This window comes from Chiloscyllium punctatum, chromosome 29, assembly GCF_047496795.1.
Source record: "Chiloscyllium punctatum isolate Juve2018m chromosome 29, sChiPun1.3, whole genome shotgun sequence".
Taxonomy (NCBI): Eukaryota; Metazoa; Chordata; class Chondrichthyes; order Orectolobiformes; family Hemiscylliidae; genus Chiloscyllium; species Chiloscyllium punctatum.
Window position 1 is genome coordinate 70,049,163 of NC_092767.1, and position 16,625 is coordinate 70,065,787.

General features: G+C 50.1%; 1 protein-coding gene across 1 annotated transcript in view; it reads left to right on the top strand.

Moving 5' to 3' along the window:
• The first annotated feature begins 10,897 nt into the window (after positions 1–10,897).
• LOC140454540 (RNA-binding protein Nova-1-like) overlaps positions 10,898–16,625 on the top strand; it is a 212,554-nt gene continuing 206,826 nt past the window's right edge. Inside the window, exon 1 of the mRNA XM_072549358.1 lies at positions 10,898–11,391. Coding sequence (XP_072405459.1) covers positions 11,274–11,391 — 118 coding nt within the window. The 5' untranslated portion in view covers positions 10,898–11,273. The remainder of the gene's footprint in view (positions 11,392–16,625) is intronic.

Here is a 16,625-nt window from a genome sequence, read left to right on the forward strand (position 1 = left end):
TGGCTGTGTGCAACTACCCACAGTGCCCAGGGATGTGTAGGGTCGGTGGGTTAGCCATGGGGAATGTCGGGTTACAGGGTAAGGGGATGGGTCTGGGTGGGATGCTCTTCGGAGGGTTGATTTGGACTCGATGGGCCGAATGGCCGGCTGTAGGGATTCTATGCGTCCTCTCACCAATCTCAGGGAGGGGTGGCCAATGAAAGACAAACACAGTCATTTCAACAGCAGCTTCCAAATTAACAGTCAGCGTCAAAAGGTGAAGTTTACTGAGGCCTCATTTTTATTTTAGTTTTTTTTTCAGACAGCCTGCAACAGATTCCACGTTCGGTTGATGAGGGGCCTATGGAATGGGGGTGGGGGGAGAAGAAAAGCTATCCGCTCCCACTCCCAATGCCTTAAAATACAAAACGCCAGGGCCAAAGAGAGAGGCTGTCCTCAGCTGTCCCCACAGAAACAAAAAAGAGGGCCCTCTCTTTCGCCCTCTCTCCCTTCCGCTTCCCCTTGGAACAAAATACGCATTCATGTCGCTGCCTTTTCGCTGAAGGAGCTGCAGAGCGAGGAGTCAAAAGGCCTCACGTCGGTGATGCTGAGGGGTAACCGTGGTAACGGTTGCACCCTGGCGACAGGGGCTCAGAATGCGTTGTTTCTGGGCCTGAGACAGAGAGTGTGAATTAGTCACGGCGTTGGGTAAGGGAGAGTGGGGGGTTGGTGAGTCGGGGGGTGGGGGTGGGGCACTCTTACAATGTCATCGAACGTAGAACAGTAGAACGCAGGCCTTTCGGCCTTCCATATCTGTGCTGACCCTCAGCTAATCCCCTCTGCCTCCATCTGGTTTCTGCCTGTTTATGTCACCATCTAAGTGCCTCTTGAATGCCCCTATCCTATCTGCCTCTACCCCTCCTCCCCCCATCCCCCCACCCCCCGACAGCATGTTCCATGTTAAGCCGCTAATGGAATACAGCGTCCAGTTCTGGTCTCCCTGCTAAAGGAAAAACATTGTGAAACCTGAAAGGGTTCAGAAAAGATTTACAAGGATGTTGCCAGGGTTGGAGGATTTGAGCTATAGGGAGAGGCTGAACAGGCTGGGGCTGTTTTCCCTGGAGCATCAGAGGCTGAGGGGTGACCTTATAGAGGTTTACAAAATCATGAGGGACATGGATAGGGTAAATAGGCAAAGTCTTTTCCCTGGGGTGGGGGAGTCCAGGACTAGACACAGCACAGTGACACAGTGGTTAGCACTGCTGCCTCACAGCGCCAGCGACCCAGGTTCAATTCCCACCTCAGGCGACTCTGGGTGGAGTTTGCACATTCTCCCCGTGTCTGCGTGGGTTTCCTCTGGGTGCTCCGGTTTCCTCCCACAGTCCAAAAAATGTGCAGGTGAGGTGAATTGACCATGCTAAATTGCCTGTGGTGTAGGGGAATGGGTCTGGGTGGGTTGCGTGTCGGTGTGGACTTGTTGGGCCGAAGGGCCTGTTTCCACACTGTAAGTAAGCTAATAGAGGGCATAGGTTTAAGGTGAGAGGGGGGAAGATTTAAAAGGGGCCTGAGGGGCAACTTTTTCTTGCAGAGGGTGGTACGTGTATGGAATGAGCTGCCAGAGGAAGTGGTGGAGGCTGGGACAATTACAACATTTAAAAGGCATATGGGTGGTATATGAATAGGAAGGATTTGGAGGGATATGGGCCAAGTGTTGGCAAATGGGACTAGATTAGATTTAGGATATCTGGTCAACGTGGAGGAGTTGGACCGAAGGGTCTGTTTCTGTGCTATACATCTCTATGACTGTATTTTGTGCCAAACTTGATGCCTGATTAAACTAATCCCTTCTGCCTGCCCTCGTGTCCTATCCCTCCCTTCCTTGCATATCGATGTGTTTATCTAAAAGCCACTTAAACACCCCTATCATATCTGTCCCCATCCCCATCCTCTGGCAGCAGGTTCCAGACTCTCTGGGTAAAAACAACTTGCCCCTCACATCTCCTTTGAACTTTCCCCCTCTCACCTTAACTGCATGCCTCCAGTAGTAGACGTTTCAACTCTGGGAAAGGGGATTTTGACTGTCAATCGTATCTCGTAATTTTATAGCCTTCGATCAAGTCTCCCCTCGGCCTCCAGAGTAAACAACCTGAGTTTTTCCAGCCTCTCCTTATCGCTTATACCCTCTAACCCAGGCAGCATCCTGGTGAACCTCTTCTGCACCCTCTCCAATGCCTCCACATCCTTCCTGTCACGTGGCGACCAGAACTGAATGCAATCTCCTTTGAAAGTTTTCCCCCTCTCGCCGTTTCATCCACAGGATGAGGGCACCACTGTCTCGGCCCAGCATTTGCTGCCCATCCCAGAGGGCAGTTAAGAATCAACCCCATCGCTGTGGGTCTGGAGTCACGTGTAGGCCCAGACCAGGTAAGGTTGGCAGTTTCCTTCCCTAAAGGGGATCAGTGAACCCGATGGGATTTTCCCAACAACCAACAACGTATTCATGGTCATCATTGGACTCTTAATTCCAGATTTTTAATTGAATTCAAATGCCACCATCTGCTGTGGTGAGATTTGGACCCCAGAACACTACCTGGGTCTCAGGATTAACTGATGAAGGGCTTATGCCCAAAATGTCGATTCTCCTGCTCCTCGGATGCTGCTCCACTTTTTCATCAACACACTCTCGACTCTGACTCCCCAGCATCTGTAGTCCTCAGGGTTAACTACCCAGCAATAATCCCACTAGGTCATCATCTCTCCTCCACCTATTCCCTTAGCATTTGACATTTGCACACCGGGAAAATGGCTGACTATCCACACTATCTCTGCTTCTCATTATTTTATACACCGCTGTCAGGTTGCCCCTTAGCCTCTGATGCTCTTGCGAAAACAATCCAAGTTTGTCCAATCTCTCCTCTCAGTCCTTTCCAGGCAATATCCTCTTTTACACCCTCTCCAAGACCTTCACGTCCTTCCTATAGTGTGGTGACCAGAGCTGCACCCAATACTCCGAATGCGGCCTCTCTAACGCTTTCCACAACTGCAACATAACTTGCCAACTTGTGTTCTCGATGCCCCAACAGATGAAGGCAAACAAGCCACACACCTTCTGAAATAATTTCACAGGGTCCGATACCCCTTCACCAAGTCCCCCTTTATTTACACGTGGAGAGTCCGCAACACTGACCCAGCTCCCTCAGAACCAGCTCTCAGATGAGCAGAACCCCCGACACTCCTGTTTATATATATTTTTTCTTTATTCTTAACAGCCGAGTGGCCATGTGACAAGCGGTGCCCTTCTCAACAAAGGGCAAGTGACTCCTATTTATATCTAGGCAAAAGTGAGGGCTGCAGATGCTGGAGATTAGAGTCGAGTGTGGTGCTGGAAAAGCACAGCAGGTCGGGCAGCATCTGAGGAGCAGGAGAGTCGACGTTTTGGGCAAAAGTCCTTCATTGCCCGAAACGTCGACTCTCCTGTTCCTCGGATGCTGCCTGACCTGCTGTGCTTTTCCAGCACCACACTCTTGACTCCTGTTTCGGTCTGTCAGCCAAGACTCCCTGATTGGACCAGGTTAACAGCACCAGTCAGGGAACTCATAAACCACCTGGGCTAACCTCATTACAATCACTATACCTTCTTTCTCACCGATATCGTCTAACCTGAGTGACCGTAAGTGAATTGGAATTGCAGGCTTGATTTTTTTTTGTTTCTGATGCGGTTTTGGTTTCCTACCCAGTTCCTTTAACTCTCAAGCAGGCTTCTGCTCCCAGCTAGGCCTCAGTGACGGCCCACTGAGTGTGTGAGGGGCCCGAAGCCCTGGAGTCTGTGATTTCTTCCCCCCGCCCCCCCCACAAACCCATTCCTAATACAACAGTCTCTAGGTTACACCCACAGCCCCTCATTTCACCTTCCCACAGTTTGACATCGGTCACTGGTTTGGCCAGCCCGGAGTTTCCCGTCACCTGGATCTCCTTGAGGCCTTGCAATTCTGGCCTAGTATGACACCCCCCCCCCCCCCCCAACACCACCTCCCCAGCAGGAACTGTCGTAAGGCCAGCCTGACTGAGGTAGTCAGTACTTGGCACCGTTAGTTCCACTCAAGTGGAGATAAACGCAGGCGACGTCTGGTCCCAGCTTAAACCGAATCTTTCCGTTCAGAAAAAGGATGAGGGAGAGGGAAAAGAATCCCAAGAAACGGACGCAGTGAGGAGCTGGTTCTCGGGAATAGCCAGTTTTCAGGGAATCTCCAAACTCTGCTTTCATCCACAGGAGCTTCCCAAGGTTCTCCCGGTGCCCAACCCCCCCCCCCCCCACCTTGTGCTGGTTATTGACTCCCTCCCCCAAACCCTGTCAGACCCATCTCACATCGCCCACCCCCCCGCTGCCTCTCCACCATTGACGGCTCACAGCCTCTCCCTCCACTGAACAGATGGGACGTAGTTAGAATAACAAAAGGTGCCTTCTCTGAAAGTTCTGTCCCCCCACCCCATCTCTGCTACTGACAGTGTCTTGCAAATTTTTTTAAACAAACCTCCACACGCTTCCCGGTGACAAAGGGTCACAGCGAATGCCATCTGCTTCACCCTGACCCTTGGGGAGAGGGTCAAGGTTCACCATGCTCCCATCCACCCCCCCCCACCACCACAACCGCGACCCTGACCACAAATCTCTGGCAGCAGTGACTGCCTCAACTCCCCCCCCCCCCCCCCCCCCCCAGTCACCCTTGCCCGGTGAAGGGTCATATCTGGTGCCCACCAGATCCCGGTGAGGGAAAGGACATGGTACTGCCCCTCCGCCCCGAGCTCTGGCACCACTGGGATCGCCCCATTCACCCGTCGCCGGGTAAAACCACACCATCCGTTCCAATTTGAGGGGTGGAGGGTGGCGAGGACGGGGGGGTGGAGGTATGGGGAGTGGAAAGGAATGGGAGGGGGGAGTCTGTGGCAGCCAGCAATGTCGCACCTGGTGGTTGCTTATTTTGACTCCCTCAGTGGGTATTTCCCAGATTACCTGAGAGTGGGAAGCCCGAGAATAAACTCCCAGGGACAGAGCCACAAGCAAGTGGAGACAATGGATTAAATTCCAGTTCCGACTGCACTCCTGGGTATGTTATTCTATATATAAACGCCCCAAACCCTCGATTAAATTCCAGTCTGTAACTTCCTCCCGGGTATCTGTTAATCTATATATAAATCCCCTGAACCCCTCAGTTAGATTCCAGCCTGTAACTCACTCCCAGGTAGCTGTTATTCTATATATAAACCCCCGAACTCCTCAATCAGATTCTAGTCTGTAATTCACTCCCAGGTATCTGTTATTCTGTCTATAACCATCCCCCCTGAACTCCTCAGTTAGATTCCAGCCTGTAACTCACTCCCAGGTAGCTGTTATTCTGTCTATAACCCCCCCTGAACCCCTCAGTTAGATTCCAGTCTGTGACTCTCTCCCAGGTAGCTGTTATTCTATATATAAACCCCCGAACTCCTCAATCAGATTCCAGTCTGTAATTCACTCCCAGGTATCTGTTATTCTGTCTATAACCCCTCCGAATTCCTCAGTTAGATTCCAGTCTGTAAAACACTCCTGGGTATTGGTTATTCCATATCTAAAACCCTGAACCCCTCGATTAGATTCCAGTCTGTAACTCACTCCCAGGTATCTGTGTATAAACCATCTCGAAACCTTTCATTAGTTTCCAGTCTATATCTCACTCCTGGGTACCTGTTATTCTATATATAGACCCCACTGAATCCCTCGATTAGATTCCAGCCCGTAACTCCCTCCTGGGTGGTTCTCATTCTGTATATAAATCACACTCCCCACCCCCAATCCACCCCCCCCCCCCCCACCCCTCTACAAAATAGTCAGATTCCTGACTGTTTTTCTATTTCTTAATATCCAAAACTGACAGTTAAACTGCTCCCAGGTCTTTATGCAACGGAAAGGAGGAAGGTATGCGCAGTACCGTGGCTCAGTGGTTAGCACTGCTGCCTCACAGCGCTAGGGACCCGGGTTCGATTCCACCCTCAGGCGACTGACTGTGTGGAGTTTGTACATTCTCCCCGTGTCTGCGTGGGTTTCCTCCGGGTGCTCCGGTTTCATCCCGCAATCCAAAGATGTACAGGCTGGGTGGGTTAACCATGATACGCACCCATTACATGGTTACCGCAATGGGGTGGAATGCTCTTCAGAGGGTCTGTGCAGACTCAGGGGGCTGAATGGTCTCTTACTGCACTGTATGCATTCTATGATGCCCCTGAGGTGAGGCCTCCCTTGGCTGGAAAGTAGTACAGTGGGTTGGGTGAAAGTACTGCCAGTCTGTGGTGAAAAACCACACAGACAGTGGTGAAACCTCCCAGTGGGTACAGTGCCATCCATGATCTGCAGTTGGCTTCCCCATCTCTGCCAAGCTGGCTTGTAAGTGACTCCTGTCCAGAGATACTCAGCCGGACTGGGATAATTTTCCTGCTATTCCTGGACGCAGGAGGATGGAATCAACAATGGTTTTTCCTCCTGCTGCAGCATGGTCACCTCCAGTGTCCCACCAAGGGGTGACCCTTGATCCCTGTCCTCATCCACCTGCTGCCCCTGGGGGTGATGCCATCTCTGAAGGTTCACGTGGTATGTCTGACCCCTTCATCGTCAATTTCCAGAGATGGCATCAAATGGAACTATCAGGAAAAGGGAGCCATTGCCTTCTGATGTCTTCAACATCTCCCTTCGCTCGACACTGACTCCTGGGTCTCTCTCTCTCGCTCTCTCTCTGTAAAACTGTTTGAGATTCACATGGCCTTACATATAGCCCCGAGATGAACTTTTGTTCCCATGACCTCTCTGTCAGTTTCCTGTTTGGACTGGAAGAGCAGCAGCAGGCCATTCAGCCCATCGAGTCTGCTTCACTATTTAATGAGATCTTGGCTGATTTGATAATGCTCAGTTCCATTGACCTGCTTTGTTTGTACAATCCTTCCTTTACTGATTAAAAATCTGTTTATAGAATCTCCTTAACCGCCAATCTTACCCTCTCTGGCCTACACGTGACTCCAGACCCACTGTTCCAACTGCCCTCTGGACAATTATTGATAAGTGCCTTTGTCCTGGGAATGAATTAAAATCAGCCCTATGCAACTCTCTGGGCATCAGAGAGTCAGTATCTCCAGGAGAGGGTGAGGAGATGGAGGGGGAAATGAAGTAAATTGAGGCCATTTGGCCCATCGAGTCTGCATTGACCTTCTGAAAAGCATTCCATCTCAGCCTTGAATATACATAATGACCCTTTACTCAAGGGTGGCACAGTGGCTCAGTGGTTAGCACTGCTGCCTCACAGCACCAGGGTTCGATTCCAGCCTCGGGCGACTGTCTGTGTGGAGTTTGCACATTCTCCCTGTGTCTGTGTGGGTTTGCTCTGGTTTCCTCCCACAGTCCAAAGATGTGCAGGTTAGGGTGAATTGGCCAAGCTAAGTTGCCCATGGTGTTCAGAGGTGTGTAGGTTAGGGGTAAATGTAGGGGAATGGGTCTGGGTGGGTTACTCTTCAGAGGGTTGGTGTGGACCTGTTGGGCCGAAGGGCCTGTTTCCATGCTGTAGGGACTCTATGACCCAGCCTCGACAGCCCTCTCCAGTAAAGAGTTTCACGATCTGCCTCTTTCTATTTCTGTGACTTCACCTGACTCACCTGCTGAAACCCCTCGCCAACGCATTCCATTCCGATCTCCCACCTGTACTCACTGTAAATGTCAGTTTGTAGAATAACCTTGTTGCTGAGTGACGTAATACAGTGCATTCCCCTCGCACCCCCTATGCGCGATGACCCACACTGGATCCCAGTCGAGCAACATCCTGATTTTAAAACTCTCCTCTTTGTTTCCAAATCCCTCTGCGGCCTGTCCCCCTACAGAACCCTGTCATCTCATTCAGCCTTTTCTGCCCTGTTGGATTCCCAGCTCTCAGCCTTCAGCTGCCCGGGTACAAAACTCTGGAACCCACCCCTAAAGTCCTCCTGCCCCTCTCTCACCTCTTGATGCTGCCCCAAGTCCCCCACGTGTCAAATTATTTGCTGGCACACTTGCGTGGAGCCCTGGAGGAGGTTTCACTGCATCAGAGGCGCTAAGTCAATGCACTTGCTGAGGGCACTCAGTGGACATCAGGGAAAGGCCAATAATTGCAGGCACCTCTGGATCGTCCAATAAGAGCGGGATTTTATAATTAGAATCAGAATCCTCACTGTGTGGAAACAGGCCATTTGGCCCACACTGACCCTCGGAAAATAATCCCACCCAAACCCATTCCCCTACACCTATTAATCTCTATTTCCCCTAACTCATGTATCTCTTCACCACTATGGGCAATTTAGCATGGCCTAAAGTGCACATCTTTGTGACTGTGGGAGGAGACCCACACAGACACGGGGAGAATGTGCAAACTCCACACAGACAGTCGCCTGAGGCAGGAATTGAACCAGGTCCCCGGTGACGTGAGGCAGCAGGGCTAACCACTGAGCCACCATGCCGTTTAGAGGACTATAGTAGCCTAGTGGTATTATCAGTAGACCAAAGGTAATGTCATCACAGATTGACTCTCTGAACCAGAGAGGAATGACCAGGGTGGGGTGGGGGGGGGGTGGTGGGGGGTGCGGTGGTTTAACCTGAGGGTCACCACAACCTGGGAAGAGAAGGAGAAGGTGGTTCCTTTGTGGAAACTTCAACCAGGGCAGGATTTGAACCCACTTCACGCTGTGCGGCAGACCCGCCAACTGAGCTAACCAGCCTCCCAGAATGCTGTCAATCCAGAAACCCAGGTAATGTTCTGGGGACCTGGGTTCAAACCTCATCACGACAGATGGTGAACTTTTGAATTCAGTTTAAAAAAATACAATTTGCAAATTAAAAGTCTAATAATGACCATGAAACTGTTGTCAAAGAAAACCCATCTGGCTCCTTTCAACGTTGTTTTGATTTCACCCCCTCCTCCTCCTTTACTTTTGATGGTCTTAACAGACTTTGCACATACATTAATTAATTAGAAAATGCCGGGTGATTTGCTTGTGGTGGTTAATAGATAAAATAAAATACTGTTTGGTGAAGAGGAGAAAAGCTATTCCATTGTGTATAAGTGCATCTTCAGATATAAAAGTCCAAAATACCAGCCTGGTTCACTAATGCCCTTTTAAGAAGGGAAATCTACCATTTTTACTCGCTCTGGACTACTCGTGACTCCAGACCCACTGTTCCTATCTGCCCTCTGGACAATTAGTGATTTGTGCCCCTGTCCCGGGAATGAATTAAAATCAGCCCTGCACAACTCTCTGGGGCATCAGAGAATCAGTACCTTCAGGAGAGAATCATAGAATCCCTACAGTGAGGAAACTGGCCCTTCAGCCCAACAGGTCCACACCAACCCTCTGAAGAGTAACCCCCCCAAACCCATTCCCCATTACTCTACATTTACCCCTGACTAATGCACCTAGCCTACACACCTCTGAAAACTTAGCATGGTCAATCCACTCTAACCTGCACATCTTTGAACTGTGGAAGGAAACCAGAGCACCCGCAGGAAACCCACACAGACACAGGGAGAATGTGCAAACACCACGCTGAGGGGGAGAGGGAATAAAGGGGAATGATGTGGTGGTGGGCTGGTGACAACAGAGGATGGAATGAGTGAACAAATGAAATGCTGGGGGCAGGGAAAAGAACTTTGTCGTGGGTTACGATAAACACCAGGCATTGGCTGGGGAGGTAATTATCATAGAATGCCTACAGTGTGGAAGCAGGTCAATTGACCCATCAAGTCGACACTGCGCCTCTGAAGGACATCCCACCCAGGTTAGGGTAGATTGGCCATGGGGGAATGTAGAGTAACAGGGACTGGTTATCAATCCACCCTGACCTGCACATCTTGAGACTGTGGGAGGAAACCGGAGCAAACCCACACAGACACGGGGAGAGTGTGCAAACTCCACCCAGACAGTCGCCCGAGGCTGGAATTGAACCCGGGTTCCTGGAGCTGTGAGGCAGCAGTGCTAACCACTGAGCCACCCCAATACAATAATACATTGGCTAGGGGCATTGATACTCATAAGTTATTGGCTGAGGGGGTAATGATCCTCACAGGGCATTGGCTGAGAGAGTAATGATCCTCACAGGGCATTGACTGAGAGGGCAACAATGCTGACAGGGCATTGGCTGAGGGGGTAATGATCCTCACAGGGCATTGGCTGAGAGAGTAATGATCCTCACAGGGCATTGACTGAGGGGGTAATGATCCTCACAAGGCATTGGCTGAGAGAGTAATGATCCTCACAGGGCATTGGCTGAGGGGGTAATGATCCTCACAAGGCATTGGCTGAGGGGGTAATAATGCTGACAGGGCATTGGCTGAGGGGGTAATGATCCTCACAGGGCATTGGCTGAGAGGGCAACGATGCTGACAGGGCATTGGCTGAGGGGGTAATGATCCTCACAGGGCATTGGCTGAGAGAGTAATGATCCTCACAGGGCATTGGCTGAGGGGGTAATAATGCTGACAGGGCATTGGCTGAGGGGGTAATGATCCTCACAAGGCATTGGCTGAGAGGGTAATGATTCTCACAGGGCATTGGCTGAGGGGGTAATGATCCTCACAAGGCATTGGCTGAGGGGGTAATGATCCTCACAAAGCATCCGCTGAGGGGGTAATGATGCTGACAGGGCATTGGCTGAGGGGGTAATGATCCTCACAGGGCATTGGCTGAGGGGGTAATGATACTCAAATATAATTGGCTTGGGGGTAATAATTCGTAAATGCTATTGGCTGGGGGCTAATGCTGGTCACATGCCATTGGCTGGCCATGGGCGGAGGCGTGGCTAAATGTCGAAGGGGCGGGGGCTCGCGGCATCACGTGGGGCGAGCAAGCGTCCGCCTGACGTAATGGAGGCGGGGCCTGCGGTGTTTCAATGTGAGTCGCAGCGCTGGGCTACAATGTAACCAGGGCTCGTAGTGACTGGGATTGATCCAGAGCTTACAGCGCAGAGGGATCGAATCCCCGGGCAGCCTGTCCCTCATTTCCTCTCTTCTTTGCTTTCTCCCTTCCCCCCTTCCCCTCCCCAAATCCCCCCTCCCCACCCCATCATCGGGGTCTGGACCCCTTCACCCTCTCAACTATAACTCTCTATCAAAAAAAAATATACCTCTTTTATTGCAATCAAACCTTGTCCAGCCAGTAGCATTTAACAAGAGAACCCACGGGGGGGGGAAAGCTCATCCGAACCGCCTCTCTTCGTTTTTCCCCCCCTCCTTCTCACGGTTTGTTCTAAGATGATGGCCCCGATGCAACAGAATGGGACTCATATTGACCTCGACCCCCCCGATTCCAGGAAGAGACCTTTGGAAGCGCCTATCGATGCCGGGAGCACCAAGCGGACAAACACAGGAGGTGAGCTGCAAGGAGAGTGCGGGGGTCGCTCATCAGACCGAAGGAAGCGACTTCCAGCGATGTCTCTGACATGAACTGTCAAATTGGGCAGATCTCTTCTTGTCCAACGTTTCTATTCGGGGTAATTGAGGGGGGGGGGGAGTTAGTGGAAAAACAAAAGGACACCCCAAAATATTAGCAAGGTGGTAAGGGGGGGGGGGGGGGGGGGGGGAGGTGTGGAGAGAACTATTTAAGTCCATTGAGAAATCAATAGCTTGGAATTGACCCTTTTGTACGTTTGCAATTTCTCTCTCTCTTTCTGACTGAAGTTTTTTTAAAATTTTACATTTCATCTGATCAGGAAACAGGGTCGACTTATTTGCATACAATTGCTGGCGTTGCGGGGGGGTTAACCCTTTCCCCGGTTACAGCACTGACCATCCTTAGACTTGTACCTTTTTTGTGAAGAATACTGGCAGCACATTTTCTCTCCCTGTCTCTCTCTCTCTTTTTAATCTCCTCTTGGCGAATCGTCCCTCAATGTGATGTGTAATACCAATCCACTAATGCAAATTCAGCACTGCTGCCTTTCCTGCTGTTACCTTCACCAATATTGGATAGAGCTGACATGATTAATTTTTGGAAACAAATTTTACACTCCAAGAGTAGGGGCATGCAAGATTTTAAAGGGGGGGGGGAAAGCTTCTAAAGGTTCCCTTTTATTGCTTATTTTCATTTCCCTCTCAAACATTTCCTTTTTTTTTCCCAAAAAAAATTAAAGGATGAGTCTTCTGAGGGTAGAAATGGTTGCTGTTTCTGAATTAGAATTCTGTCCACGTTGGAGATGCGATGTAGGTGGAATAGAGCTGAGGGCAGTTAGATTGTGTGATTGGACAGTGTGTGTGAATAGTGACTGGGAGCTGAAAAGTCGGATAATGAGAGTGAATGAAGGGGGTGATTGGGCGCACTGCAATCTTCCTTCGAACGGACAGCTATGCTTGCGCCAGGTAAGAGGCCTTGTGGGGCAATCTGCTGTGATTTCCATGCCAAATCCCCCCCCCCCCCCATCCCATCCCACCCCCTTCTTCACCAACCCCCTTCTCTTATTCCTGACTGATGCAGCAGAGAGAGAAAGGGTTACCAAACTGATCCTTGCCTTCTTACAGAATCTTTTATTTAAAATCAGACCTCTCTCTGAAGGTTTTTTTTTAAAGAAACAAAAAGCTCTTGGTTTTTTTTTGATGAATTTGAACATCTCCAGATTGCTGTTGGATTTTAAAATCTGTTTTTTTTTCCAATATCGTGTTTGGCGCATTGAAACCCAAAGGGTGAAGATCCATCCCGGAATACTGTATTTTTCCAGTTAGCTGGTGATCCAGAAGGATTTGACCCGGAGAAGAGATTTTTTTTTAGCAAGGGATGCAGAGAAGGGTTTCGTTAAAGGGTGTTCAGGCATGACATTTCATTGGTTTATTTCTTTATTATTTTCGTGAAAGCCTTAATGCAACACTGGGAATCGAGGCTTGGAAGTGAGGTTCGGAGCGCTGGTTGATGTCGCTGGATGCGAATACCGCCTCTACGTTAGGATTTGCTTCATTTAATGGTGGATCTGCTGTCTCAACAGGCTGGATTTATATTGGGTGCCAGTTGCCATGGGCACACAGGACACTGGTGTGCAATCAGGAGTACCATGGTAGCTGGTGGACTCTGGAAGTGATCAAAGGGTGGGGGGAGAGAGTGCTTCATAATTCACTGCCCGGCCCTTACTCCTAACCTGCCCCCCTCCCCCCCCCCCCCCCCCCCCCCCCACACACACACACACACCCCACACCCTTTCTGTAGTGGGCACACACACCCGCTCTCCCGCCTCCTTTCGCGATGCCTACGAGGGGTCATTGGCCCAGTGGGTACCTCGAGCCAGCGCTGACCTCTGGCCGATTGGACGTGGGTGTCCGTAGCTGGCACAGAAAACGAGCGTTGCTTTCTTCTTGCCCGCCCACCCCGGGCCACCCTTCCACCCACCCCCTCCCAAACCCTAACCTGTCCCCAAGGCCAACGGATTGGAAATTAGCCATTCGGAGGTCAGGTCGGACTAGTATTGGGAGAGGGTGACAAGAGACGGGGTGGGCGTCAGGGTTGGCATTGTGGGTTTACATCACTGCATCCAGGTTGGTGCCCTCATCGCCACGGTAATCAAATTCCCATTGGATTTAGGAGGGGAGTATGACCTCCTTTGGCGGATGCTCTGGAGGTGTGTGTTTGAGGTTGGTTGTCATGTTGGGCAGTGTTCCTTGGTGTGTAAATTGGGTGTCTTCGGAGCCAGTTGGAACTGACGGGAGCGGGTTGGAAAGAAGGAAAAGGGTTGAGTGTAGGAGATGAACTGTGTGACAGAGTGAGCGGCTACACTCCCAACTTGACCACTTTACTGCTGTTGGAAACTGCATTGAGGTGGTGCCCGGGCACCTCGATCATGTACTGTTATGCAGGATGTGGGGGTTGCTGGCTAGATCAACATTCATTGCCCATCCCAAACTACTCTTGAACTGAGCGGCTGTATCCAGGAATACTTAAAGCATTGAACATGTCGTTTTGGTCTGGAGTCACGTGGAGGCGAAATGAATTCGATCTGTTCAGTGAATGGGTGTCATTAGCTGGGCCAGTGTTTAATGTCTATCCTTTGAGAAGGACGGTGGTGAGCTGCTTTGTAAAGGTCTGTATGGTGTGGTGGGTGGGACACCCCAGTGCTATTGGAGGGTTGTGGGAGGGCAATGGGTTTGCAAAGTTCCAAGATTTTTGCCCAGTGACGACATTAGTTCGTTGTGTTGATTGGAGTTATTCCTGGCAGAGGTCGTGTCATAGAGACATGCAGCATGGAAACAGACCCTTCGGCCCAACTCATCCAGACATCCTAAATTAATCCAGTCCCATTTGCCAGCACCTGCCCATATCCCTCCCAACCCCTTCCTATTCATATACCCATCCAGATGCCTTTTAAATGTTGAAATTGTACCAGCCTCCACCACATCCTCTTGCAGCTTCATACACTGGCCACCCTCTGTGTGAAAAAGGTGCCCCTTAAGTCCCTTTCAAATCTTTCACCTCCCACCTTAAACCTATGCCCTCTAGTTCTAGACTCCCCTGCCCTTAGGGAAAGACATTGGCTTTTCACCCACCACCATTTTCAATCTTACCCCTCTCTCCCCTTAAGTGGGTTTGGATGGTACTTTGCGAGTGTAACAATGGCACAGAATGAGCTAGATTAGGTTTTGATGACAATCGACAATGGGCTTTGTGTGGTCACCAGATTTATGAATTAAGTTCAAATTCTCTCAGCAACTGTGATGGGATTTGAACCCATGACCCCATAGCATTTGTTTTGGTATCTGGGCTACTAGTGCAGTGTGATGACCATGATATTACCATCCCCATCATAAAGCAATCCCATAGCTCATTGTAGTTCGTTACAGTCCAGGATGAAGTGTGCAAGGTTATTCAAAGTTAAGAATCACACAACACCAGGTTATAGTCCAACAGGTTTAATTGGAAGCACACTAGCTTTCGGAGCGACGCTCCTTCATCAGGTGATGAAGAAGACAATCACCTGATGAAGGAGCGACGCTCCGAAAGCTAGTGCTTCCAATTAAACCTGTTGGACCATAACCTGGTGTTGTGTGATTTTTAACTTTGTACACCCCAGCCCAACACCGGCACCTCCAAATCAAGGTTATTCAAGCTTGTTCTTTGGAGGATGGGATTCTCTCTCAATGTCTTTGCCAGTAGTTGTATGTCATAATGTCTGTTGAAGATTCTATCCAATCCCCTTGCAATCGAACATCCTTCCTTCCAGAGCCCAAACAGATCTGAACCATTCTCCACGTTATTGGCGAGGAGATGTGGGGAAAGTTGGCTGGGGGGGAGAATGGGAAACAATTGTCTAGTTCTTTCAATGAGCCAGAACAGGCAAGATGGGCAGAATGGTCTCACTTTCTGTGCTTTAAGATGTTACTGGATGGGTTTGACAACAGCCTGTTTATTGTCAGTTGGGGCAGGAGTTGTGGTTGGGGCTGTTAGCAATGGTGAAAAATGTGTTGCTGGAAAAGCGCAGCAGGTCAGGAAACATCAAAGGAGCAGGAGAATCGATGTTTCGGGCTTAAGCCCTTCTTCAGGAATGGACCTGTTTGATCTTACACTTCCCAATTGTGGGGCAATCGGATAGTGATAATTTCCTCATTCCCATGCCCAAGGGGGACTGTTTGCCCGAGTACTGTGCTCACTGAACTCAGCACTCTTTGGTCACCCACTGTAACTCAACAGGGGAAGTGATGGAGGCTGGTACAAATACAACCTTTAAAAGGCATCTGGATGGATATGTGAATGGGAAGGGTTTAGAGGGATATGGGCCAAGTGCTGGCAAATGGGACTAGATTAGGTTGGGATATCTGGTCGGCATGGTCGAATTGGACCGAAGGGTCTGTTTCTGTGCTGCACGTCTCTATGCCACTACCTCTGCCAGGAATAACTCCGATCCACACACTGAACTAATGTCGTCACTGTATGACTCAATGAATACTCTCTCTGATCTCTATATATGCTATCACCCCTTGCTCACCCATCCTTCTTATTGGTCCACCATTGGCAGTTGTGTTTTCAATTGCCTGGGTCCTCAGCTGTGCAATTCCCTCTCTGCACTCTGATGGCCATCCCCTGTCCTGCCTTACCCACCAAGCCCCCCCCCCCACCCACCCCTCCCTACCCTGTGACTTGCCCATTAATGGCCTTCTGATTGTAGTGTGAAGGTCAAGATGAAAGCTATGGCAGCAAACCAAAGCGCAGGATGAGAGTTTATTGCTTAAACGGAATTCGAGTACAAAAGGGCAGCCTTGTGTACCAAAGACATTGGAGGCCATTCAGCACCTCCAATTGCTCCACCCTTCATTAAGATCATGACTTTTTTTCCCCCTCATTGAATCCCTACACTGTGGAAAGAGGCCTTTTGGCCCATCAGGGTGTGCACCAACCTTTCTAAGACCATGCCACTCAGACCATTCACCCCACCCCATCCCATTCCTGTAACTCTGCATTTCCCATGGCTAATCCACCTAGCCTAAACATCCCTAAACACTATGGGGTAACTTAGCATGGCTAATCCACCGAGCCTAAACATCCCTGAACACTATGGGGTAATTTAGCATGGCCAATCCACCCTAACCTGCACATCTCTGAATACTATGGGGTAATTTAGCATGGCCAATCCA